We start from the raw sequence: 23478 nt of genomic DNA, 5'->3' as shown, positions 1-23478 counted from the left end.
CCGACTTAGATTCACCCAGATTCACCTATGGTACGGAAACAAAACAAATTGGAAAAACAACCCATGCGGTTCTCTGCTCTCCTTATCTCTTCTGGTTTTGCTGAATTCTTTAATACGTTTTTGCGTGGTTTTGCATCGTTATCACGTCCACAGCTCTAAAGTTTTGAGAAAACTCACAATTTTAAGAATCTTTTGAAAATGTCGTCCAGTGAGTCAGAGCATGAGCCGGACATCGAGGATTCGAATATTGCAGCAGAAGAGGAGCTAACAACCTTCAAAGATCTAGTATTACTATTATTTAATTGTTTCGGTAATAAAAATAATTTTCAATTTGATTGCAGGGCGTTGTCGAAGTTCTGTGCGAGGCTTGTGAACAACTGAAATGGAAAACACCAACAGCAATTCAAAAGCAGGCAATTCCCCTGGCATTAAAAGGTTTGGATAAAACTTAATTATGTAAACACAATTTTAACACCCATTTCAGACGAATTTTCATTTTGCTATAAATTCATAATAATTTATGTTGTAGGACGTGATGTCATTGGCTTGGCAGAAACAGGCTCTGGCAAAACGTGTGCCTTTGCAATGCCAATTTTGCAACAACTGCTGGAAACCCCTCAACGCCTTTTTGCCCTTGTCCTTACGCCAACAAGAGAACTGGCCTTTCAAATCTCTGAACAGTTTGAGGCATTAGGTAAAATAATTTTTATTTTCATGCTCAGATGGTTTTCTAAAACAGTTTTCATAGGAAGTACCATTGGCGTGCAATGCGGTGTCATTGTGGGTGGAATGGACATGGTCACCCAGGCTCTGACTTTGGCCAAAAAGCCTCACGTTATCATTGCTACGCCGGGACGTCTGGTTGACCACCTCGAGAACACAAAAGGATTCAGCCTGAGGGCGCTCAAATTTCTTGTAATAATGTTAATCCTTTTGTAGACCAAAATTTTTAACATTAAATTGAAATTAGGTGATGGACGAGGCTGACCGAATCCTAAACATGGACTTTGAGCAGGAGGTGGACAAAATTCTCAAGTGCATTCCCAGGGAACGAAGGACCCTGTTATTCTCAGCCACCATGACCAAGAAGGTGGAGAAGTTGCAGCGAGCGTCACTTACCAATCCAGTTCTGGTTCAGGCCTCAAGCAAATATCACACTGTGGACAAACTTCAGCAATATTACCTTTTCATTCCGGCTAAATTTAAGGTTTAAATTATTTTTGTCAGTCTTTAACTTTTTTAGACCTATTTTTTCCTTCTTAATAGGACTGCTACCTTGTGTCCGTGTTGAACGATTTGGCTGGAAATAGTGTTATGGTTTTCTGCTCCACTTGTCAAGGAGCAATGCGACTGGTGCTGATGCTGCGCGCCCTTGGCATCCACGGAGTGCCCCTGCATGGTCAAATGTCGCAAAACAAACGTCTGGGTGCCCTTAACAAATTCAAGGCCAAGACTAGCAAAATTCTTGTCTCTACAGATGTTGCTTCAAGGTATTATATTTTTTCACTAAACCAATTCATAAATCATTTTGAGTTTAAATATTTTATCTGCTAAATCTCGAATTTAAATTTTTAGAGGCCTTGATATCCCTCACGTTGATGTTGTCATCAACTACGACATCCCTACACACAGCAAAGATTACATTCATCGAGTCGGCAGAACTGCGAGAGCGGGACGCTCAGGAAAGTCCATTACTTTTGTGACACAGGTGCAAATTTGCTATTTTTTCCCCTCTAAAAACTAAATTCTCCGGAAATAAATTTCTAATATGATTTTTCAATTGCAGTATGATGTTGAGTTGTACCAACGGATTGAACATCTTATTGGGAAGAAACTTCCCCTCTACCCAACAGAGGAGGAGGAAGTTATGGTTCTGAATGAGCGTGTCTGTGAGGCCCAGAGGACTGCAAGAATGGTACCAGTTGATTTTAGCTATAAAACTCGTCAATTAAATTATGAAACATTCATTTTAGGAACAAAAAGATATGGAGGATAAAAAGGGCAACCGAGGCAAAAGGAAAGGCGGCAGAGACGACGATGATGATACTGAGGATGCTCCTGGCGTTAAGAAACACCTGAAGAAGGGCAAATTTTCAGGCAAGAAAAGACGATGATTTTTTTTTTTTTTTTTTTTTTTGTGAATTTCCACTCTACGTTGGTATTTAAACGACATATAAAGCTGATTACTAACGCAACAAATGATATAAAAATGTTTAAATATTTATTTTTCTCAAGCCTAACTTTTATACATGCGATTTCAGAATGAATTTATTATGAAAATATTCTTATCAGCCGAAAGTTGCTGACACAAAAGGTGTCTTCAATGTGTCCACCGTCTCTTCTAGCGTGAGCTCTAAGTCGGTAGTGGCAAAGGAAAGTCTTTTTGAATCAATAGGCTTGATTGGACCCTCTAAAGATTCCAGTTTATCGTCTTCAACCATCACCCTAGCGACCACAGCCTCATGCAGATCCTGTTTTGCCTGTGTAACCTTCGGAAGGCGTCGGGACGCTCGTCTTATGACCTGCATCGCCTCCTCTAAACTCATGTTTGGAGTGTCTGATTCCGACTCATCATCACTTTGTTCCTTCGGAGGCACCACGTCTGGAAGGTCAAGAGTCCAAGCGTGCGCTGCCCTTTGCGCCCGTTCAACCCTTGACTCTGACCCTGCGACACAAGGAGTCGCCCTGACCAAATCTTCCTTTTCATTCAGGGGTCCAGAGACAGCCTGGTCATGATTGGTGCCACCTCGCTGGATGTCTTGCTCAGCAGGACGTCCAACTCGTCTGCTGAAAATGTCCTTTCGACTTGGTTGTGGATTTCTATCGGCCTTGGAGGCGGTTCCGGTTCTGTCCACTCGACGCTGAACATCGTCTCCGAGTATTCATAGTCTGGTTCAGGGCTGCTCTCTAAAATGACCACTGGGGTAGCGTGGAAGGTCTCTTGCTGCGGCCTTGGAGGAACCACGGGTTCGTCTTCTGCCTCGTCCTTCTCCTCGTCAGCAGATGGCATGGCGTAAATATCCTCCTCTTCACTCTGTTCGATCGCTTCATAGTCGCCTTCGATTTGATAGTCTTTGTTGATCAGGTCATACCCCGCGTCTTCATCTTCAACGTCCTCAACTTTAACACTCGGTGCAGGTTCCTTTACATCCTCTTTTGGTTTTTCTTCGGGTTTTTGGATTGGATCTATTTTAGACTTGCGATCTTTCACCACCACGCTGTATTCAACTGGGACCTTTACGACTTCTGCAACTGTTTTGACAACATCCTCTTTCTTTTCGGCGATTTCTTCGTTAATTTCAACTGTCGATTCTTCCTTTTTATTTTCACATTCTGATTTTTCTTTCTTGTTCTCTTCCTGATTTTCCTTCAATCCAGTCTCCGCTTCCTTTTTAACTTCCTCCTCGCTGCTCTTCTTACTCTGCTCCTTCTGCTCCTCCTCCTCTACTTTTTTGTCCTCTTGTCTCTTCTCCAACATGCGGTGCACGGCTGAGTTCGTTGGCAACTTGGCCGTGATCGCACAGACGCTATCGTCGTTGTTGTTGGCTTGACTAGGAATGCTGGGGGCAACTTTCCGCAAACTTTTGGACGCGTTCAGCAACTGGTCTGGGGGCATCAATGCCTGCTGTCCCATTCGTCGCACACGCTCCATGGTGCTCACCACCTCAGGCTGCTCAGGGAGGCAGGCGTCTTCATATCTGCGTAGGCTGTTCACCATGCTTGGCTCGGCTGCCCGCGAAAATTGCACGATCGAGTCGAGCAGTCCTTTCAGCCAGCGTTCTTGATCTTTGCTCTCTTTGGCACGCTAGGGGTATGAAAATTACTAATTACATTAAAGGAAAAAATTAGTTTAAAATGTTTTGTTTTATTATTTAAAAAAAAAAACATTTTTTAAAAATTAATTTCACTTTTTTGTGGAATTTTATATTTTAATTAAGAATTTATTTCCTTTTATTCAAATTAGAAAAAGGTATGTTTCATTTTCTGCCTTTAAATAAAAAATATATTATTAGCTGTTGTTAGCAACACTGGTTTCCTATTTCAGTCTCCCGCGGTGCGCCGAATAAAAAATTCACGTGGTTTTAAAGGATATGAATTATCAGCCCATTATGAATTTAGGAGAATTTTCAAACGTACCAGGTGTACGGGATGGGCTCTGGTGACCAGTATAAGCTGGGGGGAAGAGCGAGATCCAGAAGGTCGCACAGATACCACTAGTCCTATATTGAGCGATCCTTTGCATGGGGATAAATTTAGGTAGTCTTCCTCCGACTGGAAGTACAGCAGAAGTGGTCCATCGAGGACGAACCAGTAGCGTTTCCATGTTGGTAACTAAAGACAAATTTACAAAAATTTTCAGAAATTAAAAAAAGGAAGAAAAAACGACGCATTAAATTCGATTAAAGTAAATTATATTTTTAAAATGAATCAAATTAATATGAATAAATTCAGCAAATTTGTTGTATTTTTTTTAACAAGGAAGTGGTTGCATTATCACGTTCTTAAAAAATTACTGAAAAAATATTTCTGCGCTAAATATTCTCGAACTTTCAGTTCGTTGCAAAATTTAAGAGATTATTTTTCAAGTAAATATTGTTTACCTAAAATAATAAAACATTTGTTCAATTCTAATTCAATATGGTATTCAAGGTTTTTCTCTGATAATCATTGGCTGAAGCCTTGTAAACTCTCGCTTAGTCATGAATTTTTAATCGCACTGCAGCACAAAAATTCACAGATATTTACCACGGCAGCAGTTTTATGCTTGAAATTGGAATTACGTCCTTGGTTAAAGGTGTTAATTGAAAATGGAGAAATTGCAAATAATTGAGGTTTTGCAGAAATTAGATGGTTCGTTTTCGACTCACCCTTCGTCCACGTTTGTCCAGGTAGCCCGCGATTTTGGCTTCAGGCCTCATACCTGCAACGAGAGTTAAAAACAACAATCAGCACCGCCGCGAGATTTGCGCACCAGCAATTCGCTCTGGTTGTTTAGGGGGCCACGCGGTGCGTGATGGGCGGTCGCATCCCACTTGCTATGCTTTCACTTATTGCTTCCGCCGCCGCAGTCCCCTTAATTGTGTGTGCAAGCGAATCGAAAAAGCGCATAAAATAAAAATTCGAACCTTCAGGTATTTCGTTTTTGGTCACAGATTCCTCCGCGTCCATGCTGCTGCTCCTTCTTTTTGTGCTGTTAAAACACAACAAGGACATTGTCGTTCCGCCGTTCGATCTCGTTGCCAACGTGCAGCACTCTTGCGACTCAAATCGGCGTCGTTTCCTGCAGATAAACCCTTGACGCAAACAGTGACCGCAGGACAGGAAGAAATGTATGACTAACGATATTGCCCTTACTTTGGGTATGGAACAAGTTGTTGGTGATTGCGCTAAATGCATATTTTTCCTTTTCATTGCGGTTGATTCACGAGAACAAAGAGAAAATTAAATTTATGTAACGATTTAAAAAACGGTGAATCTCAAATTGAGCAGAGAGATTGCCTCGTATACTCTTAATATGATGGAGCAAAAGCCACTGAAAATACTAAATAAAACTTTTAGTATGTGATTTGAGCTTTGTACTTACTCCTAATTTTTGTACGTACATAATATTAGGCTTTTTTTCTCCTATTATATGTTTTTGTTGAAATTAAATTTAAAGTGTCAGAATTAATTAAGTTTATTTTGGCACAATTCTTTATCCTTATCATGTTTGAAACATATTTAATTTTTTAATTAAAAGGTGATTTTTCATTCGAGTCATTTCTTTTGAAAATTCAAGGCACACACTATGGCACAATGTACAGCACTATGAATGTTTTTGGCAATTTTCTTTTCATCAGCTCATAACCTCAACGTCGACTTCCGAGTCCTCGTCAGACGAAACAAAGTCAGTGGGTGACTCGATTTGAGTCGAGTCCGCCGCGCCTCTGTCAAAATCGACGCGGACTGCCTCGACGGGGACTGCGTGCCCCATGATTACGTTTGCCGAAACGCATACACCTGTCGTTGAGGGCGAAACGCCTAACTTGGCCTCTTTGCTGTGTCGCCACTTCATTCGACGGTTTTGGAACCAAACTTTCACCTGGAATAAAATTTTTGGAATAATTAATTTCTAATTGAAAATTAATATTAGAATTCAAGTAAATTTGAAGTAACTCTTCGACTTTTTGTGTATAAAGATTTGTTTCAATTCGTTTATTAAATAAAATTTTGAACGGGTTTCTTATTTGGTTTTTGGGAATTTCACAGTCTGCGTAATGCACTTGAAATTGTGCTTGGATTTTCCTCCTTCTGATAAGCTCTAAAAGTTTACAAGGATCCAAAACACTCCTTCCGTTTCAAATAAAACTTCATATAAGGTTGGCCATAAATTTAAGATGAATAGGGTTCTAATTTTAGTTTATGGGCAATTTTGTTGATTTTATTGATCGCCATATTCGATATGGGATGGCAATGTGAGAAAAATCTGTCAACATGAGAGTTTTTTTACCAGGCTCTGGAGCCTTCCTCGCAGACTATGAGTTTTTATTTACAGAGTTTGGAAATACCAGAGAAAATAAAAAAGCCCCTCACCGCCGGATTTTATAAACAAGCACGCTCTTCAAGCGCTTAACCAACACTTTGAAAAATATTGAAATTTAACAAATACACATTTTGAACGCGCTTTTTTTATATAATTTTTTTTACCTGAGCATCTGTGAGTCCAAGTGTGGCGGCGAGTTGTCTCCTGTCTGGCTTGGTGATGTACTTCTGAATTTGGAATCGCTTTTCCAGGCCCTTGCGCTGCAAGTTGGAAAAAACTGCTCGTGACCAGGACCTTTTTCTTTTATTAGAGCCGGTTGCAGAGGTTTGATTGTGTGGCGATTCGTGCGAAGCTCCAACAGAATGCGACTTGGCGCCGTGGGATAGCTCAGGATTGTAAACTTAAAACAGAGATGAAGGAAAAAATTAGAAAAAGAGAAAATTTAATTGTCTTAATTTTGTGATCATTTAGCTATAGGTTTTAAAACTTTTTAACCAACTTTGAAGGCGATTTTTTTTTTTTAAGGCGGATATTTCAATGTTATTTTCCTTATTTTCATGTACCAAAAAAAAAAATCAATAAAAATTCCTAACAAGGAAACGCACGAAACGCAGTTTATCTTTAATCTAATCATTTTTCAAAAATCGTGAATAAAAAGAATTGACTAAAATAAAAAGAAGCGATGACAATTTCTCCTTTGTAAATCAAGCCCCTTGATTTCATTGAGCTCGTCAAGCTCCAAAATGTATGCAACCTGCGAAACTAATAGGAAAAAAACGATTGAAGGGAATAAAAATAAATAAGAAAAACTAGACGGAGTAAAAGATGATTTTAACGCTTATTAGGTTTATTAGTAAAAAGTGTCTACCATATAAATTTTTCTGTACTTAAAATTTAAAGCCCAAACCAGTGGCTCGTAAAAAAAAAATGCATAAAATGATAAAATTTAAAATGTTTTAAATAATAATTACAAAAGAATGCTTTACATATTTTTATTTTGCATAAACATAAAGTAAAATTCGCCTAATAATTTAAAATTAGTATTGAAATTACTGTAAATTAACTTAAACATTATTTGTTCTTAACTTAGTGGGCGAGATTTACAAAGAACGGAATATTCTTCCTTGTTCGACAAAAATCAGTCACTGATAATTGAAAGTTTTGCCTTTTTGTGAGGCAAACATAATACATAAATTTACGAAATTGAAACGCGTGATTTTTTAATCTGAATTTTCTAGGTATCATAAATAATTTTTTTATTAATACCAAATCCAACCACTGTAGATTGACTCATTGAAAATTCCAGCAGCTGCAATGCATTATACTGTATATTTCGTGCAGTAGCTCTCTTTGTTTACAAGATGTTAATCGCCTGCTTTTTGCCTAACCGTTGGCAATAAAACGGGCGGAAAGCGGAGGCGTTCAAATTTTCAGCCGAAATTGTGTTTGCGCCCGCGAGTATTTACACTGGAGGCGCGATTTAGAGGAGATTTAGTGGTGCCCGACGTTCTTGAGCGAAAGAGACCAATCGAGAGGGCCTTTTATTTACACGAGTCTCTTTATTGCTGGCGAAGATTTCATTTGAGAGCTCGAGTGCCCAACACACGCTGCTTAGCGCGAAGAGGGCTGTCTTATTTCAGGGGTAATTTATGGGTTTACATTTCCACTTGGTGGGCCTTTTAATAACTTTCAAGACCATTTTTCACATTACGGCCCATGTGGCGGCTCCAACAAGATACAATCGTCTCGAAAACTTAACAAAACAAACACTCTCTCGGCCCCGGCCGCGGCGGATATGCATTTGAAATCATCAGTCTGGCTTCTGGCCACTATTAGCCGCGTGAAATAGACACACGGCTGTTTTTCCGCGTAATGAGCTCCGTCGATTCGCCTTAACAGAGACGAGTTTTATTTGCATTTTGTCCTTGCACGTGCTGACTTAGAAGTTTTTTTTTATGTTCATCTTACTTTTGTTTTTTATTAACAGTTTAAAAAAAAGTTTTATTAAATTGTCAAAATATTAAATAAAAAAAGCGCAACTCATATCAGTTCTTCAAATAAACAAATAAAATCATAATCAAGTGTCAAAGCGTGCGGCATATTTTTTTCTATCAAAAATGGCAAATTTCTCTCGGTAAAATAAATATGGCTTTCAAAAAATTTCTGTTCAGCAGCGCAATTGAATTGAGATTTTATTGCTGCAATCACAGAAATTTGGACTAATACTTTTTAAATACACTTGGTATGCATGCCAAGAAATGTGTGTTTTATTCTGCAATTCAAGTTTTAATATAAATATAATTGAATTTGGAGAATACGACTGATTTTTTTTTAAATCAAAATATTATTTATTTCTGATTCTGTTATTTTCTTGTCTCTACCAGTGGCTTGTTATCATTTCAATTTATCAGCGTCCAACAGGCCCAATTTTAGCACAAGTAAAAACACGCTGCTGCGGAAATAACGCGGCGTGATTATTTTTGTTCCGTACAAAAGATTAAGCGCAGGGCTGATTGCCGCGCGCTTTGTGAGTTACACATTTGTATATTATGTGTGCAAAGGAAAGCGTCTCACTGGAGACTTCAACGCTCTCATCACCTCTCTGTGAATGTGTGTGTGGGGCTAAACACGTGCATTGCACAACGCACCCATGAAACACAAACCACAACCGACCGACGTCGGATAAACACACATCCGTTTAACGAATCCAAAGGACCACCTAAAATCTCATAAAAATGGCGGTAAATGGACTCAGATTTGCCGAAAACTCAAAACTTTTATTGCCTTTTGACAAAAAGGGGTGGTGTGTAAATAACTGGAAGAACAGATTTTGTGGAGGGTAATAAAGATAAGCAGATTGCCGGGTGAAGAGGGCAAAAAATTGGAAACAAAATAATTATTTGTGAGAGCAAAAAACTCGCAGGTCCAAATTGAGAAGATTTAGAGAGGGTCGTATTTTTTCCTCTAAAATTAGGGTGGTGACGCCACTTGAACTTTTACAGCCTAATACATGCGCACGTCTCAATGTGTGTAGCAGGCCAGGGATATTATGTTTGAGGAGCCGCTGAAAAAAGTGGCTCGCGGGCTGCGCTCTGGTGGTGCTTTTGTTGCTGCAAAAACAAACATCACTTGACTTGAAGTGTGATTTATCCGGGCTGCGCCGGCGAGCGAACCACCGCGTGCGAGTCACATAAAATTATATGGGCCCACCCCCGCCGCTTATCCTCCATCTGACACAAAACACACTCTCAACATTCCTCCACTTAATTATAGAGCGTCCTCGCAGCCAGCGGCTCTTTTCTCCTCGATGTACTCGCCTCTGATGGATAGAGAGATGTGCATAAAAACTGCAAACCTGCTCATCACGCTGATCTTTAACAGTTTGCAAATTTCAAATTTATTTGAAAATTTAATTCATCTTTTTAATGTAAAATGTTTATGCAATCAATTTGTGCTTTTTTTTAATAAGCGTGTTGAATTTAAAAACTATTTTCTTTTACCGTCGATGTTTTAAAACAGATGCATCTATTTTTCGTTGCATCTCTTATTTCCTAAAACCCACAAGAAAGGAACCCAAGTCGAGCCGTAAATAAAATTTGCTTTAGCTTCTTTAAGAGAAACAATGAAAATGAGAAATAAACAAACAAACGCCCTTTAAAGAGCGCTGCATGCAAATTGCCTCACTCTCTCATTGCAGCTCATAAACTCTAATAAATTCTAATATCGTCACGCTTAATTCGCCTCAGTCGTTTATGTGATTTTTTTAACTTAATACATTTCAATCGTATCACGTTATTTTTTGTCATAACTGGCTTCATATTGATATATTGAATTTATTGCACCAGGAATGCGCAAATGAGGAAAATTTTGGCTGGCAGGATCTTCCAATCAAAGTCACGGTCGAAACTTGTGAGAAGGATATCAAACAGGCGTGCGCTTTGGACGAAGTAATAATTCGCGGCCTATTTATTATTTTAGGCTGAATGAGCGCGAACGAGAGTAGAAAAGGCAGACGGGGTGTGGAGAAACAGCACGTACGACGAGTTTTCAGAGGTTTCGGTTATGATTAAATAAAAAATAAATTAAATTTTAAAAACAGTAACAAATTAATTTAATATGATCAGTTATTGTTCAATTTGTGTTAGAAAAATTAGGTTTAACAAAAGTGATTAATTCCTGGGAAACCGCCTGAAACCCGACTGCTTCAAAGCTCAAAAAGCGTCCAAAATTTGCTTTTTCGTCATAAAAAAATGTCTTTTTTCCAAGTCATATTTATAAGTTGGGCAACGATTTAGCAAAAATTTTTATACATGAGTTGTGACAAGGGAAGATTTTTACCTCAAAAAATGAAAACGTCATAAGTCTAATAAATATTATTAGTTATTTTTAAAAAGTTTTTCTTCAATTAATTCTGATTAAAAATTTCAAGTGCTAGGGAAATTGAATGAACTCACTGCTATTGTAGTGTTGAGTTGCGGCGGTGTGGTGCTGCGACAGGTACGGCAGGGGAGCGTAAGGGTAGGCGGAAGAAGGGGCGAGAGGTGGTGCGGACACGGTGCAGCAGTGCAGAAGGGAACTCACGCACTCGGAACAGGGCACCATCGAGTTGCCCGCCTCGCAGCTTCCGCAGCACCGCTGACACGCAAAGGACACCCTCGGCTCCAGCGACTGGACACCGCATTCAACTGAAACACACAAGAACCAAAATTGCAGACGTTTAATTGAAATAATTTTTTCTCTAATGAATTGCATTCTGAACTTTTTTATTCCTCATTTACTATTGAGCAAATAAAAATATATCAACTGTCTTTTGTTATTGAAATGCAAATTAAAAAAAAAATTATCCTGCTTTCATTAGTGAATCAGGAGAATATTTCATTATTCTTCTGATCCAAAATAAAAGTATTTAAAATTAATGTTTGGAGCAGGTTTGGAGGTCAAAAAGAATACTCATTGTCATTGATTATTAGAAAAAGTCGAGTCATGTAAAAAAGTGTGTTAAAATCAATAGAGTTTATTCAAAATTGTAGAAAGTAGGCGAATTAAGTCGTTATTGATCCTAAAAAAATAAGATCCACGCTCTTCAATCTAAATTTTTAACACAAATATCCCATTTTAATATTAATCCCATTTCCTTTTCACGCAACATTTGTGGAAATTGTAGGATGTATGCAACCTTTGTAGTAGCTGTGTCGAGAATTTGCCTAACTCCAATATTTCAAGTTAAGCTTGCTATAAGCACGAGATTAATTTGCAAAATCTTCTTTTGATAAAAAATAATATTGAAAATGAAAACTATAACTAATGATTTTCTTATCTAATTTCAATATTAATATTTGTTACCCAAAATAAAAATTTATAAAAATATTTCAAATTAGAGAAAAGTTAAATACTTTACCTTTGAGGGCAAATTGATTAAGAAAACCTACAAATTTTATATAAAATTCTTATTCACAATAAAAAAGAGATGACACTCGAAGAATGTTTGTAACTCAGAATTAGCAAAGCAAACTCAATTATCAAGTTAATAAACGACAGTTGCGTTGTTTTATCGTACTAGGAAATGAAACAAAGTAATGATTATTGTTGCATTTTTACGTCAACTTAGCAAAATAAACATAATAAAATATAATTGCTGGAGATTCTTATCGTTAAACTGCTCTGTAAAAATTCTTTTATTAACTTATTGAATTAGTTTTCAAATTAAAAAATTTGCAAAAACAAAATTATAACCATTTTCATATTAAACGGGACAAATTTGATTATTTTAAGCGTTTAACTTTTATGAAAGGACACATACTGTGCGAATCTGTTTTTCTGCCGGTCGAGGAGCTGTCGGCCAAAATGCGGTCCATGCCGAACTTGAGCGACTTGGACGAGGGTGGCGAGGTCGGAGGTACCGGCGGCCGTCGGTCGAGCAGCAAGGTGGTCATCGCGGCGCTGACCTCGTGGCTCATGGGCAGAAACATGATTGCGACTGACAACAAGTCTCCGTGTGCCGAAATGGGCGACGACTGCTGGAGGCGGAGTCGAAAAAGCTCTTCTTCGCTCCATCGAGCACGCGCATCCTCACACAGCAAGAGCACTCGATGGAGCAGAAAAACGGTTGCGCTCAAGAAGACTTCTTGATGTTATGGGACAGGCGAATGGGTTTGCGGTGCTTGGAGAACGCAGCAAAATGGAGGAAAGCTTCATAAATTGGTGCACATTTATCACTGAAAATTAGCTTGGCCTATTTTTTTCATTTAAGAAATTTAAAAAAAAAACTTCAATTGTAATTGAGAATTATATAATAAAGTTACAAAAGAAAAGATACTCACCTCTGCAGTGTGTTTGTATTTAATTTAAATAAATCTTTCAGCTTTGAAAAGTTTCAAACTTTTCCAATTGATAAAAAAATCTCTTTTAAAAATAGTTTTTTAGATTTTGTCCTGAAATAATTAATCCGTACTCTCTAACACTGATTAAAATTGACTCAATTAGCACTTCAAAATTGGAATAATGATATTTTTTACTGATCAGAAAAAAGCAAAGTTTTTTGTTCAATTAATTTTATATTTCTCCAAACAAGTAAGAATAATCAATTGTGAAAAATTTGTCGGGAGAAAAATATGCAAAATGTTTGGTAAAATCAAAATTATCTTCCATAAAATTAAACTTATCACTTAAAATCCATTAAAAACAATAAAATAAATAGTGTGCAATTTGAAAGTTTACCCGATCGAGTTTTAATAAAGATTTTCTCAATTAAATTGATTTTCATTGTTTTTAAAATTAAATAATGGACAGATAGGTGATCTTTGAATATTTCCTGAGGCTGCGAGCTTTTTTTTTAAATATTAAATTTTACGAAATTTTAAGAGAAAATCACAAGTATAATGGTGAAATATTTTGATCAATGTAGGTGTTTGACAACAATCTTTTGTAACCCATTTAAAGTAAAAGTAAAACTCTAATAATTATTATTAATGTGGTCCTTTTTATAGGGGTCGGACAAAAGAGCGTGTTTTCATATATTTAAAAGAGAATTTTTCAGAATCGTCGGTCCTCATCGCGAGAGTATTAATAAATAACAAAATAAAACTCTCAGCATACCTCGTCTGTCATGCTTCCGTGACTCATTGAGCAGGTAAAGTATCGCGTTTCATTCAAGAGAGGAATTATCATTTAAATTAAACGGGGAGAAAACACACTACTGCGCTTTATTTATCACCGAAATAGCTCGATTTCGAAAGGCAGGGTGCAAAATTATGGGAAGTTTTGACGCCGCGCTAATGGTCGCACTTTTAACACATAAAACAGCAGGGCGACCTTTCAGGTCACTGTGGGACCAAAACTGGAACTACCGAAGGGTCGCCCGCTGAGAGACATGCGTGTCTCGTCACTCGTTCGCGGGCTGCTGCTTTTTCGGCGGCCGGCAGGTTAATTATTGTCGCTCTCTTGCATCAAAACAATAATTTCCTGTTTACAGAATTAACATAATGAGTGGCGGCGCGGTGTGTTTTTTCAGCTGATAATTACCGAGTGAAAGATAAATTTTCAACAGAGAGAGTGTGGCAAGCAAGGGCCACACAAGCAGCAGGCGACACCCGATCTGCGCGGCTAAAGGGCCCCCCACGGCCGCCGCCAAGCGACATGCATAATAAATGTCGCGCACTACTTGAAAACACACCAAATTTATTGGCCTCCTCTTTTCGCGCATTATTAGCGACTTGCATCACCTCGCTCTCGCCGTGAATTGAAGAATGGACGTCGTTAATTTTTATCTCTCGCGCATTTTTATGCACGAACGCGCGGCTTCTTATTTATTTGCATTGCGCGCGCCCAGCATGGAGCTCTATCTTTTTAATTTATCTTATTCCCCGTCATTTTTCTCGCTCTCGCATAATGTTGTGAAGTGATTTTTTTTTCTTATACGGATTTAATTTAATAATTTTTCGCAGCGTGTGCGTGCCTGAAATTAGCACTAGTGGAAATAATTGTCACTCGGCACGCACCCTACCAGAAGTAACGGACTTGCATTATTAAAGAAAATTCACAAAAAGTCGGTAATCTAAAATAATAATGCTCTTTGCGACAGTGACAGTTAATGAGATATTAATCTGGAATATTTTTCTTATGTCAATTGTATTTACTTTTACCTGATTTAACTGCCAGATGAGTGAATTTTTTAGTTTTTACAGAAGTTTAGCTGAAGTATAATCAAGTTTTGTACAAATAAATTTCTTATATGCACTAAAAGAAAATAAGATATGCCATCAGATTTTGAATAATTCAATTATGACTGCAAATAAATAAATAAATATTATTGAATATGACTGTTTTTTTAACAAACTTCTTGCTTTGCTACTGCCATTTGTATAAATAATTTAATTATTCCTACCAAATTTTGCTCTTTATCTAATGATTAACAATGTGGGCAAAATAGGACAAAAGTATTGATAAATTTTAACATTTAATGAGATTCATTTTATTTCTGATTTGATTTAAAACTTTTAGCTACACACAGACATCCCAGGAATTAAACAGTTAATCCATAAATTTGATATAGATTATAGTTGCCACAATTGTGCAGTTTTTTTATTAAAATTAAATGAATTATTTAATAAAAATGATGGATAATTCACACTGGCCAATCGTTTTTAGGTGAGAAAAGTCATCTTATTGTATCAAATAATGACAACATATCATCAAACTAATAAGTAGTGTAAAAAATCTGAGTGTACGTGATAATTAATTTAAATGCATTAACTTCAAGAGATAAAAGAAATTTCCGTGCAAGCTTACTTAGACAAAGAGAGTAGTTTTTCTCTTGAAATAAAAATCACAGCATTCATTCTTCCTGATACTTTCATTTTTGCATTGCATTTTAATTTTAGATCCTTGCAAATCAATTGGAGTATTGAAGGTCTCATAACAAAAACATTTAATTTTAAAATGTTAAATAAAAAAGCAAATAAATAATAGGTGTATATTAGAAATAATTACAATTATTTTAATTGCAAAATTAGATTATGTACATACAATTTAAATGTACCGCAAAGGGTGTAATTTTTCAATTTAGTAGCCCATAAAATTTTAATGAAGCCTTTTTAAAGTGGGCACCGACGTGTACACATCTAAATCTCTGCGAAAAAAAATTAATTGAAAAACCAAAAGTAATTGCACGAGACAAACGCAGCATCATTAGAATGGGCTTTACAAGCGTCGACGATGTCAATAATTTTGTCAGGCACACGAGTGAGGTGAGTAATTGTAAAGGCAATTATCACTTCTTGCGCGGGGGAAAGGCGACGAAAAGTGGTCTAAGAAAAAAGCGATTTTGGTTTGCGAGGAGCAGTATATGCATCCTATTATGTAGTTCACGAGGGCATAACAATTAAAAGGGTTCGCGCGAGGTGGGGCCGCGCACGCGGCGTGACCAAGTCCCGCTGACAACACCCAGCTTGCTGCATTTTCGCGACGACACTTGCATGTGCGACACATCCTCATCAGCCAACTCTGGATATTTATGTTCACCTTATCCTCCGGAGCAAATCGTATCACCGACACAGGATTTCTGAGTTCAAGTGCAACAGGACAACTGATTTACTGGATTTACTCCTGAAACCAAATTCGGTGAGTCTCTAAAAATTTGTTTTCTCCTTTGTTTAAAAAATCCAGTAATTAACAGCACTTTAATAGTAAACCAGCAGATGCTTAATTAATTCTACGAATTTTTAATTAGAGTGTCTTAATTGATAATATCATACTGGCTACAATTGAAATTAATTATTTTTTATTATATAATTTTATTAAAAAATATATCCATAGGTCAATAACAAAAGCTACGCTGAATGTAGCACAGAGGAAAATTAATAGGGCAATAAAATTTCAGCTTGTATAGAAAAGCGGTAATTACTAATTTGACATTGTCCTTTAATTGGAACTTTAATAACTTTTATTTGGTTTTATTTTGATGTTTTTTGTTTCACTATTTTGTTGAATACAATTTTCTGATCTGATTGGTTTATTTAGATTTTGAATTTAATTTTTGGCTTCAAAATTTATTAAATTCAACATAAATGAATTTAAAATCCGATCCTTTCATTCCTTAAATGCCCTAAATAAACAGTTTTTTTAAGCACCATGATCTATTGAAAAAAATCCCTATATTGGCAGCAATTAATTTTTTTTCTTTTCAAAATTTTCAGTTATGTCCTCAATATGAGGACTTGACGGGCACTGTATTTGGACTCGCACAAAATGCAGCTGCTAAGTTTGGGTTCGAGCACCGTGGCCAGCGTGGCCACGCCGTTCGCGCCTCCCCTGGCCACTGCCATGAACGACCCTTCGTGTTGCCACGCGGCTGCCCACCTGCAGGAGATCCTTAGCCTGAGCGAACTGCCCATGGACCGACTGCTAAGGGTGCGGTCAGTCATGCACAACTATGGTAGAGACACCAACTCAGCACAAAACAGACAAGGTATAAAACAAGCGTTTTTCATTTGCCAACTTCAGCTATCAAAAATTTATTTATTATGGAAGTTTTCATTTTTTCTTTATACAATTTTTTAACCGATCCACCTCAAAACTGAATTGGAGAAGTGGGAGAATCAAAGTACTTTAGATTGCAAATTGAGTTATTTTTTTCATAGGAAATTATAAAGCCAAAAAACGTCATTTGCGACTTAAGTGGAGCACCTGATCAATTAAGGGGCTGATTTTAGAACATGTACGTGGAAGGGGAAGCAAACAAAAGCCTCGAATGTGCAAACGGTTAAAATTGAGCTCCGTGATATACCTCTGACGTTCGTCGCGATCTCATTTCTGCACGCAAGGGACATAATTATTACGAATTACCTATCCTATAGTTGTCCTCATAATAAACTTCATATCGCACAACAGATCTTTACATCCTAAAAACTCTATTGATGAAGCTTTATAGCAAAGGCTTTTTGTTTCAAGGAAAAAAATAAATGCCTAACGAGACTTGTGTCTGTTGTTAAATTTGTGCTATCAATAACGGCAGAAAAAAACTGTAGCTCTGCTATTTCTTTTAATATATAAGTCAGTAATTGTATTAATTAAATAGATGAGTAAAAATATCAGCAAGAACTAGGTTAATGGTCCTCGTATACATTTTCAGCTGAATAAATTTTAACTATGGTTTATTTGCTTGATTTTTTTAAGAATATTTAGATACTGAATATCAGAAAAATATTTTTGTCTCAATTAGCTAATTAATTTGCAAAAATCAAATTCATTGAGAATTTTCTAAGAGAGTAAAATCCGCTTTTTTTTCTAAATTCATTTTACTTAAAAAGCACTCCGCTATGGTTTCGTGGTCAAATGTTGAAAACTGGCAAAAAAAAATTATAAAAAAAAAATATATTGCAGTACAGCGTTGGTTTATTTATCAACAAAAAGCGTTCCTTCTTTCAACTAACGCAGCTTTTTTCTAATTTGCAAGTTGACGTGACACAAGAGAATACATTAAATAATTGAATTTGTTAAAAGTTACAATCAAATGAGACCAAACTAAATCATGTGTTAATTGATATAAGCGCTTAAAAATTAATTAAATCTATCTTTTCCCAGCATCATGAATAAATACAGATTTTGCTGGTATAAAATTACAAATAGATTGTTTCAAAAATGTTACCCTTGTGTTTGCAGGTGAGCCTTTGCCAGCAGCAGAAGCTCTGCGGTCAAAGGTGCGATTTCCAGACAGGAGCTCGTCGGCGCCGATCAAGCGGCAGGAAATCGGCGGCCTGTTCGGCGGCAGTGGCAAACAATCAAAACTGGCCACCGGCTTCCAGTTGGCGATCACGGTGCTGTCCTTTCTCGCGTTCGGCGCCTACCTCATCAGCCTGGTGGTGGCCATCGTGCGCAACAACAACACCACCACCTCGACGACGGCCACGACGCAGCAGCCGTTCGTGCTTGTGCCGGCCGCGGCTGGTCGCAGGAGGAGGAAAAGGAGACGCGCGGCGCCCGAGCCGCCGAGTCTTCCTGGGCCGCCGCTCCTCGAGCCGGACAGTTTGTTCACCGGCCTGGCCACCCTGGCCGCCGCGTACGCAAAGTTCGAGGGCCACGAGCTCGGGTGAAAAAACAAACGTTTTGGTTTTCAGTGCATTTCTCCAATTATTTATTGATTAGTTTAAATTATAACTCTCACTGTTGTACAAATACATTTTCATTGGTCCTCATACGTTGTAGTATTAGAATTTAAATATCGAGCGGAATTTCAAATTCTCAAACAATCTCTATCTCATTAGGAAGATTACAAAATCCTGGTTTACCTGAAAAAAGTTCTTGCCATATTTCCGATTTCCGATAAAATTGTTATTTTTATACATTATGTAATATTGCACTTCTAATAAAAGGACTTTTTATATTTTTTGCGGAAAAAATCGGTTAGCTGGCAATAACTAGGAAGTATTCGTGGATTTCAAGATGTAATTATTATTGAATATCTTTTTATAGCAAAAATCAAACCGCTCTCATGTACTTTTTTTCATACAAATTGTGGCATTGCTGTTTGTTTTGATGTACAGTAATTTATTGAAATAAATTTAGAAAAAGTATAATTTTAGCAATAGCTTAAAATTTCATTTTCATATTATACCAAAATTGTATTTTGAAGTAGTGATTATATCCTGAGATTAACCAAAATAAGAAATGTGGCTTCAAAAATTGTTACTTTGAATTATGTACAATTAACTTGAGTTGCAGGCATATTTATTAACTTTCTCGAAACAAATTTAATCCAGCAATTTCGCAGTATAGTGCATTTAGGGGGCACCGTTATGTCAGGGTCCACAGCCCCCGTATGGTCCCCTCTATCTTTGGTCGCAGGTGGAGGTGGCATTTCGCGACGACTCCGACCGAATCTCTGCTTTTGCTGCCATTTGACAGCGCAAAATGAAGAAACTCGGGTGAGTGTTGCTTTTCGTCTCTTCGTTTCTTTTCTCTCTTTGCATTTATACGCGTGACGCGCGAATCGCGTGCCTCAGCACCACGCCTGTTGCTTTCAAGGAAGCGCCGTCTCTATTATAAGGCTTTTTATCTTGGTTGCATTTTGTGCGGCACGCCGATTATTGAGATCACTGACTCCATTCGTGATATTATATTGTTTTGCCGGTTCTTGTCGTCTCAGATGGATATCAAGACATCATTATTTGAGCAGCAATATTTCACGTTTCAATTATTTTTCTAATGTTGCATGTGCAGCTATAAGCGATGCGATTTAGGGTGGGCACGGTGGTCTTAATCATCTGTAATTATCCTATTACAATATTAGACGTTTTTCAATACATGCTCTGCCTATTGTTCTAATTTTTTCTATTAAAAAATTGAAAAAACTATTTAAATCAATGCATTTTCTTGTATTTTTTTTTTACTTAATTAATTTGCTTATGTAAGCTAGATTTAATTTTCTCTATAATTAATTACCGTGATTCTATTCTAGTTATATTTATTGCAAGGCGCATAATGATAAAATCAATATATAACTTTTTTTGAAATTTCAGATTTTGTGTTGTTTTTGGTCTGCTAGTGTGCAGCCAACTGTGCGAAACTGTTGAAGCTTCTTCATTTCAAATATTCAACCCCTTCAGTAAGTTTATGAATACTTAATAATTATTCATAGTTAAAATTATTTAATTTTTTTCTCAAAAAATGCGCATTTTTAGATTTGTTTCAACAAGCCTCGCAGTCTGTGCGACGAATGACGCAACTTTTCAAGACCAACAATGGTGAACCGTCCGACGAGTACGTAGTTGACGACGAAGATTATGATGTGGACATGGCGGACCGAGTGGCCTCTTTGGTCAGCAACAGCCTCGGAAATAAGAGCGGTCAAAATAAAAACCAGAAAACCCAGCAGAAAACGCAGGAGCAGCAATCGTCGGGGCCAGGGCTTTTCGGCGGATTCATGCGCCTCTTAGGTCTTGACTCCTCCAGACTGGGCGCCATCGCCGTCAACGCGTTTATTTACATTTCAGAAATGGTAAATATTATTTGCAAAAAAAATTTAATTAAATAAAAATAAATTTCAATAAAATATATAATAAATAATTCTTGTATTTCCAATTTGATTAAAATATTTATTAGGGCATAAATTTTTCAGCCAGATACAATAAAAATTTTAAAATTTATTTTAGATTGCTGCATCTTTGACAAACCGGCAAGCAAGCAGAACGGGCATGTGGAAAGGTTGGGCGAGGGACGCAAAAGACGCAGAGGAGCCTGAAGGCACGCCGTTCTCGTGGTTACTGGACAATGTCAGCCCAAAGGCAAAACAAAATTAAAACTTTGTTTTCAATAAATAATTGTCTTCATTTAAAATTCAGATATCAGAGGCACTCAAGCTGGCGCAAGACCCAGTGCTGCCGGAGCTGCTCATAAGCTTGTTGAAGGGCCGATCAAAACGCTCGCTGGACGCCCTGACCAACGAAGGCCCGACGCACTGTCTGCAGCGCCTAATGTGCCAGGTCGCTCCAGTTTTGCACGGAATGCAGAAGACAGTGAGTCGCGCAATCGACTTGACCAAGACGCAAAACCACGCTACCGCCCCGGAGGAGGACAAATCGCCCATGACCACTCTGTGGCGTTTCATGCCCACAAGGGAGGATCTGGTCAAACAAAGCGATGTTTGTGAGGCTGAATATCCCCAATGCAAATTATACGACTATTAAATTTTGGTTTTTGCTAATTATTTCTAGACGTTGAAACCAGGGATTAATTTATTTATGGTGGAGGTTTTAAAAGGCCAAATAAAATTGAATTGAGTGTTGATTTTAATAAAAAATTTAATGATTTTCCAAAATAATTAAAAAAAAAAAATGCTGAAAATTACTTGACATTGAACCTAATTAATTAAATTAATTTACATTATTTTGTAACTCATAGGTTGTCAGTCGTGTTCAAATCTCACAATAGAAAATCACAAACTTGAGAATTTCGCTTCGAGACTTCTTCGCTCCATTGGATCCTCAACCATGGCTACATACTTTAAAATCTCTTCTTTCGGCGCTTTGGATTTTTCTAGTTCCATTACCAATTTCACCATAGGAATGTGCGATTTTGGTTTGTTCCCCATCAGCCAAGACTGGAAAAAGTTATAACATGAATTATAATTTATAACAAAGTGAGTATTTTTCTAACCGTTTTAAATGTTTTCTGGATTTCCTTGTAATTCCCATTCAAAATAAACTGTTTAAGGCTGATCCATTGAAAAATCTTTTCCGTCATGCCCAATGAAAGGGCAGAATGGCTGAGGTTTTCTAAATTTTGGGTTTGGCTAGTGAGAGCATTTTTTAACCATTCGTGACATGTCGTACTTGAACTCAAACTTGAAGTACCACAAAACTCTGCGAGAAAATAATATTTAGGGTTTATTTCTTTTTATAATTATCATATTCAGATTTAATCACCTAATAACTTCATGTGACGTTTCAGGTGCTTATCACTTGTTTCGCTATTAAAGTGACTGCTGCTTATGGAAAAAATATTCTGTGCTTGTCTTGATGCACTGGCGGAATGGTTCAAATTTGCCAAATGGTAGTGCAGAATCTAAAAACACACAAGTTGCATTACGTTTCATCAAAAAATATTTCTTTGAATCACTTACTGCACTATCTCTCATCTTCCCTATAGACCTTAAAAAATATTTAAAAATTTAATTTGATTTTTGAAAACGTGAAAAATATTATCCTCACTCCAATAAATTGATCAGATTTTGGTGCTGATTGGTGGCAGAAAGGTAATTGGCAAAAATCTTGGCAGCTACGGGATGATCACTGAGCAATTTGTATGCGTGCTTTTTTGAAAGGGTGTTCATGACGTGGAGAACCACCTGATTATAAAATAAAAATATGTAGATAATTTTTTATTAAAAATATATAATTGCATTCTACTTTTCTCACCATTAGAATAACTTCTCCGTCGGCACTATTTACTGCACCCTGGACCAAATTTGCTTTGGCTCTCAGCGATTTGCAACTTTCAAGAGATACCTGATGGCCCAGCAACATTTCCTCGAGCAAAGTTTCCTCGCTGCACTTTTTGTTTACTTCCGTCAAATCTGGTCTTTCAAGTCGAACAACTAAAAAATTATTGTTTAGAATCTTGTATAGTTATTTAGAACATATCTTACTTAAATCAATATTTGCTTCCAAAATTAAGCTGGTCAGTGGAACAACCGGCTCACTGTGCTGGCCTAAGCAGAAAAAAATAAACATCATCGATGTCGACTAAAACATATTTAGACAAAATTATATTACCTCCAGTAGATTGACCTGATTCAAGCAAAGAAAGAGAATCAAACGTTTTTAATTGCTGATACAGCCGTCCCGTTGAATCAGCTGTGGCACCCAAAAGATTCTAAAAAAATGCACGGATAAAATAAAACTGTTGAATTGCCGATTTTTGTAAATGAAAATAAGACCTTTTGGTCCAGATCGTCCCACGACATTTTAGCTTTTGGCACCGATTCATCCCAATAATCATCCTCCTCGTCATTGTTATGCATAGTGCTTCAATTTAAGAAAATCAAAATCAAAACTATGTATTCCTATCGAACGGTATGTAAACATGCTCACTTTTCTATTGTATTCCAATAACCCCTTCACTGATTTGTTGGGCACCCTCCGAGCAGGGCAACTCAACCTGCTTGACCATAAATCTCTCGAAGTTCAAACAATACCTCCAATTGCTGAGAGGCACCGGAAGGATTCAGGGACAGGTCATCAGGATCTAGACGTTTTTGACAGCTCTTCCTTCTGTCATTGCTTTTGCCGTGTAGGAGGCGTGAAGGGGGCGTGGTGGCGCTGCAAATGAAATATCTGCGCGAATTTTTGGTGCGATATTCATTTGTTTAATCTGCGCTATTCGTTTTAGGGTGTTTTACTATTACGCATTTTGGTGGCATTTAATTTTCTTAATTTTATCTGCTCCAAAACAGTTTGTAA

General features: G+C 37.3%; 6 protein-coding genes across 6 annotated transcripts; 3 read left to right on the top strand and 3 right to left on the bottom strand.

Moving 5' to 3' along the window:
• Positions 1 to 4: 4 nt before the first annotated feature.
• On the top strand, positions 5 to 2144 carry LOC132199999 (probable ATP-dependent RNA helicase DDX47). Its single transcript, XM_059625145.1, has 9 exons — positions 5 to 285; positions 342 to 435; positions 530 to 694; positions 749 to 915; positions 971 to 1207; positions 1267 to 1490; positions 1576 to 1708; positions 1787 to 1915; positions 1974 to 2144. Exons 1-9 carry the CDS (start codon positions 199 to 201, stop codon positions 2112 to 2114), a joined length of 1377 nt encoding a protein of 458 aa, XP_059481128.1. The 5' UTR covers positions 5 to 198; the 3' UTR covers positions 2115 to 2144.
• Positions 2124 to 5275, bottom strand: LOC132199998 (switch-associated protein 70-like). Its single transcript, XM_059625144.1, has 4 exons — positions 5127 to 5275; positions 4869 to 4921; positions 4138 to 4332; positions 2124 to 3805 (listed from the first exon to the last, which is right to left on the bottom strand). The coding sequence occupies exons 1-4, from the start codon at positions 5212 to 5214 to the stop codon at positions 2708 to 2710; spliced, it is 1434 nt and encodes a 477-aa protein (XP_059481127.1). The 5' UTR covers positions 5215 to 5275; the 3' UTR covers positions 2124 to 2707.
• A 391-nt stretch (positions 5276 to 5666) lies between these two features.
• LOC132200002 (H2.0-like homeobox protein) lies at positions 5667 to 12701 on the bottom strand. The gene is made up of 4 exons (XM_059625149.1): positions 12324 to 12701; positions 10978 to 11208; positions 6688 to 6923; positions 5667 to 6082 (listed from the first exon to the last, which is right to left on the bottom strand). Exons 1-4 carry the CDS (start codon positions 12490 to 12492, stop codon positions 5837 to 5839), a joined length of 882 nt encoding a protein of 293 aa, XP_059481132.1. The 5' UTR covers positions 12493 to 12701; the 3' UTR covers positions 5667 to 5836.
• Positions 12702 to 15995: 3294 nt separating this feature from the next.
• On the top strand, positions 15996 to 19078 carry LOC132200847 (uncharacterized). The gene is made up of 3 exons (XM_059626590.1): positions 15996 to 16141; positions 16717 to 16988; positions 18182 to 19078. Exons 2-3 carry the CDS (start codon positions 16769 to 16771, stop codon positions 18610 to 18612), a joined length of 651 nt encoding a protein of 216 aa, XP_059482573.1. The 5' UTR covers positions 15996 to 16141; positions 16717 to 16768; the 3' UTR covers positions 18613 to 19078.
• Positions 19079 to 19429: 351 nt separating this feature from the next.
• On the top strand, positions 19430 to 21332 carry LOC132201820 (uncharacterized). The gene is made up of 5 exons (XM_059628316.1): positions 19430 to 19443; positions 20038 to 20123; positions 20200 to 20516; positions 20671 to 20802; positions 20860 to 21332. The coding sequence occupies exons 1-5, from the start codon at positions 19430 to 19432 to the stop codon at positions 21202 to 21204; spliced, it is 894 nt and encodes a 297-aa protein (XP_059484299.1). The 3' UTR covers positions 21205 to 21332.
• On the bottom strand, positions 21305 to 23325 carry LOC132200267 (uncharacterized). Its single transcript, XM_059625608.1, has 10 exons — positions 23110 to 23325; positions 22956 to 23043; positions 22792 to 22891; positions 22665 to 22727; positions 22435 to 22613; positions 22228 to 22364; positions 22140 to 22167; positions 21943 to 22081; positions 21674 to 21879; positions 21305 to 21617 (listed from the first exon to the last, which is right to left on the bottom strand). The coding sequence occupies exons 2-10, from the start codon at positions 23037 to 23039 to the stop codon at positions 21453 to 21455; spliced, it is 1101 nt and encodes a 366-aa protein (XP_059481591.1). The 5' UTR covers positions 23040 to 23043; positions 23110 to 23325; the 3' UTR covers positions 21305 to 21452.
• Between the last annotated feature and the right edge of the window lie 153 nt (positions 23326 to 23478).

The sequence above is a fragment of the Neocloeon triangulifer genome, unplaced genomic scaffold (genome assembly GCF_031216515.1).
Source record: "Neocloeon triangulifer isolate White Clay Creek 2 clone unplaced genomic scaffold, ASM3121651v1 ptg000014l, whole genome shotgun sequence".
Taxonomy (NCBI): Eukaryota; Metazoa; Arthropoda; class Insecta; order Ephemeroptera; family Baetidae; genus Neocloeon; species Neocloeon triangulifer.
Note: the sequence above shows the minus strand (reverse complement) of the source record. Positions and strands in the feature narration are given on the sequence as shown.

Bases quoted from the DNA above. Each gene is read 5' to 3' on its own strand.
- LOC132199999 (XM_059625145.1), top strand. From the start codon at position 199: ATGTCGTCCAGTGAGTCAGAGCATGAGCCGGACATCGAGGATTCGAAT. The intron at 286-341 runs GTATTACTATTA...ATTTGATTGCAG, and splicing joins TAACAACCTTCAAAGATCTA to GGCGTTGTCGAAGTTCTGTG. The intron at 1,208-1,266 runs GTTTAAATTATT...CCTTCTTAATAG, and splicing joins TCATTCCGGCTAAATTTAAG to GACTGCTACCTTGTGTCCGT.
- LOC132199998 (XM_059625144.1), bottom strand. From the start codon at position 5,214: ATGTCCTTGTTGTGTTTTAACAGCACAAAAAGAAGGAGCAGCAGCATG. The intron at 4,333-4,868 runs GTGAGTCGAAAA...ATTTGTCTTTAG, and splicing joins TGGACAAACGTGGACGAAGG to TTACCAACATGGAAACGCTA. The intron at 3,806-4,137 runs GTACGTTTGAAA...TCATACCCCTAG, and splicing joins GAGCCCATCCCGTACACCTG to CGTGCCAAAGAGAGCAAAGA.
- LOC132200002 (XM_059625149.1), bottom strand. From the start codon at position 12,492: ATGTTTCTGCCCATGAGCCACGAGGTCAGCGCCGCGATGACCACCTTG. The intron at 11,209-12,323 runs GTATGTGTCCTT...TGTGTGTTTCAG, and splicing joins CAGAAAAACAGATTCGCACA to TTGAATGCGGTGTCCAGTCG. The intron at 6,924-10,977 runs GTGAGTTCATTC...CTCTGTTTTAAG, and splicing joins AACTCAACACTACAATAGCA to TTTACAATCCTGAGCTATCC.
- LOC132200847 (XM_059626590.1), top strand. From the start codon at position 16,769: ATGCAGCTGCTAAGTTTGGGTTCGAGCACCGTGGCCAGCGTGGCCACG. The intron at 16,989-18,181 runs GTATAAAACAAG...TTGTGTTTGCAG, and splicing joins CTCAGCACAAAACAGACAAG to GTGAGCCTTTGCCAGCAGCA.
- LOC132201820 (XM_059628316.1), top strand. The intron at 20,517-20,670 runs GTAAATATTATT...AATTTATTTTAG, and splicing joins TTATTTACATTTCAGAAATG to ATTGCTGCATCTTTGACAAA. The intron at 20,803-20,859 runs GCAAAACAAAAT...TTTAAAATTCAG, and splicing joins TGGACAATGTCAGCCCAAAG to ATATCAGAGGCACTCAAGCT.
- LOC132200267 (XM_059625608.1), bottom strand. From the start codon at position 23,039: ATGCATAACAATGACGAGGAGGATGATTATTGGGATGAATCGGTGCCA. The intron at 22,614-22,664 runs GTAAGATATGTT...ATAATTTTTTAG, and splicing joins GGAAGCAAATATTGATTTAA to TTGTTCGACTTGAAAGACCA. The intron at 21,618-21,673 runs GTTAGAAAAATA...AACTTTTTCCAG, and splicing joins TCCAGAAAACATTTAAAACG to TCTTGGCTGATGGGGAACAA.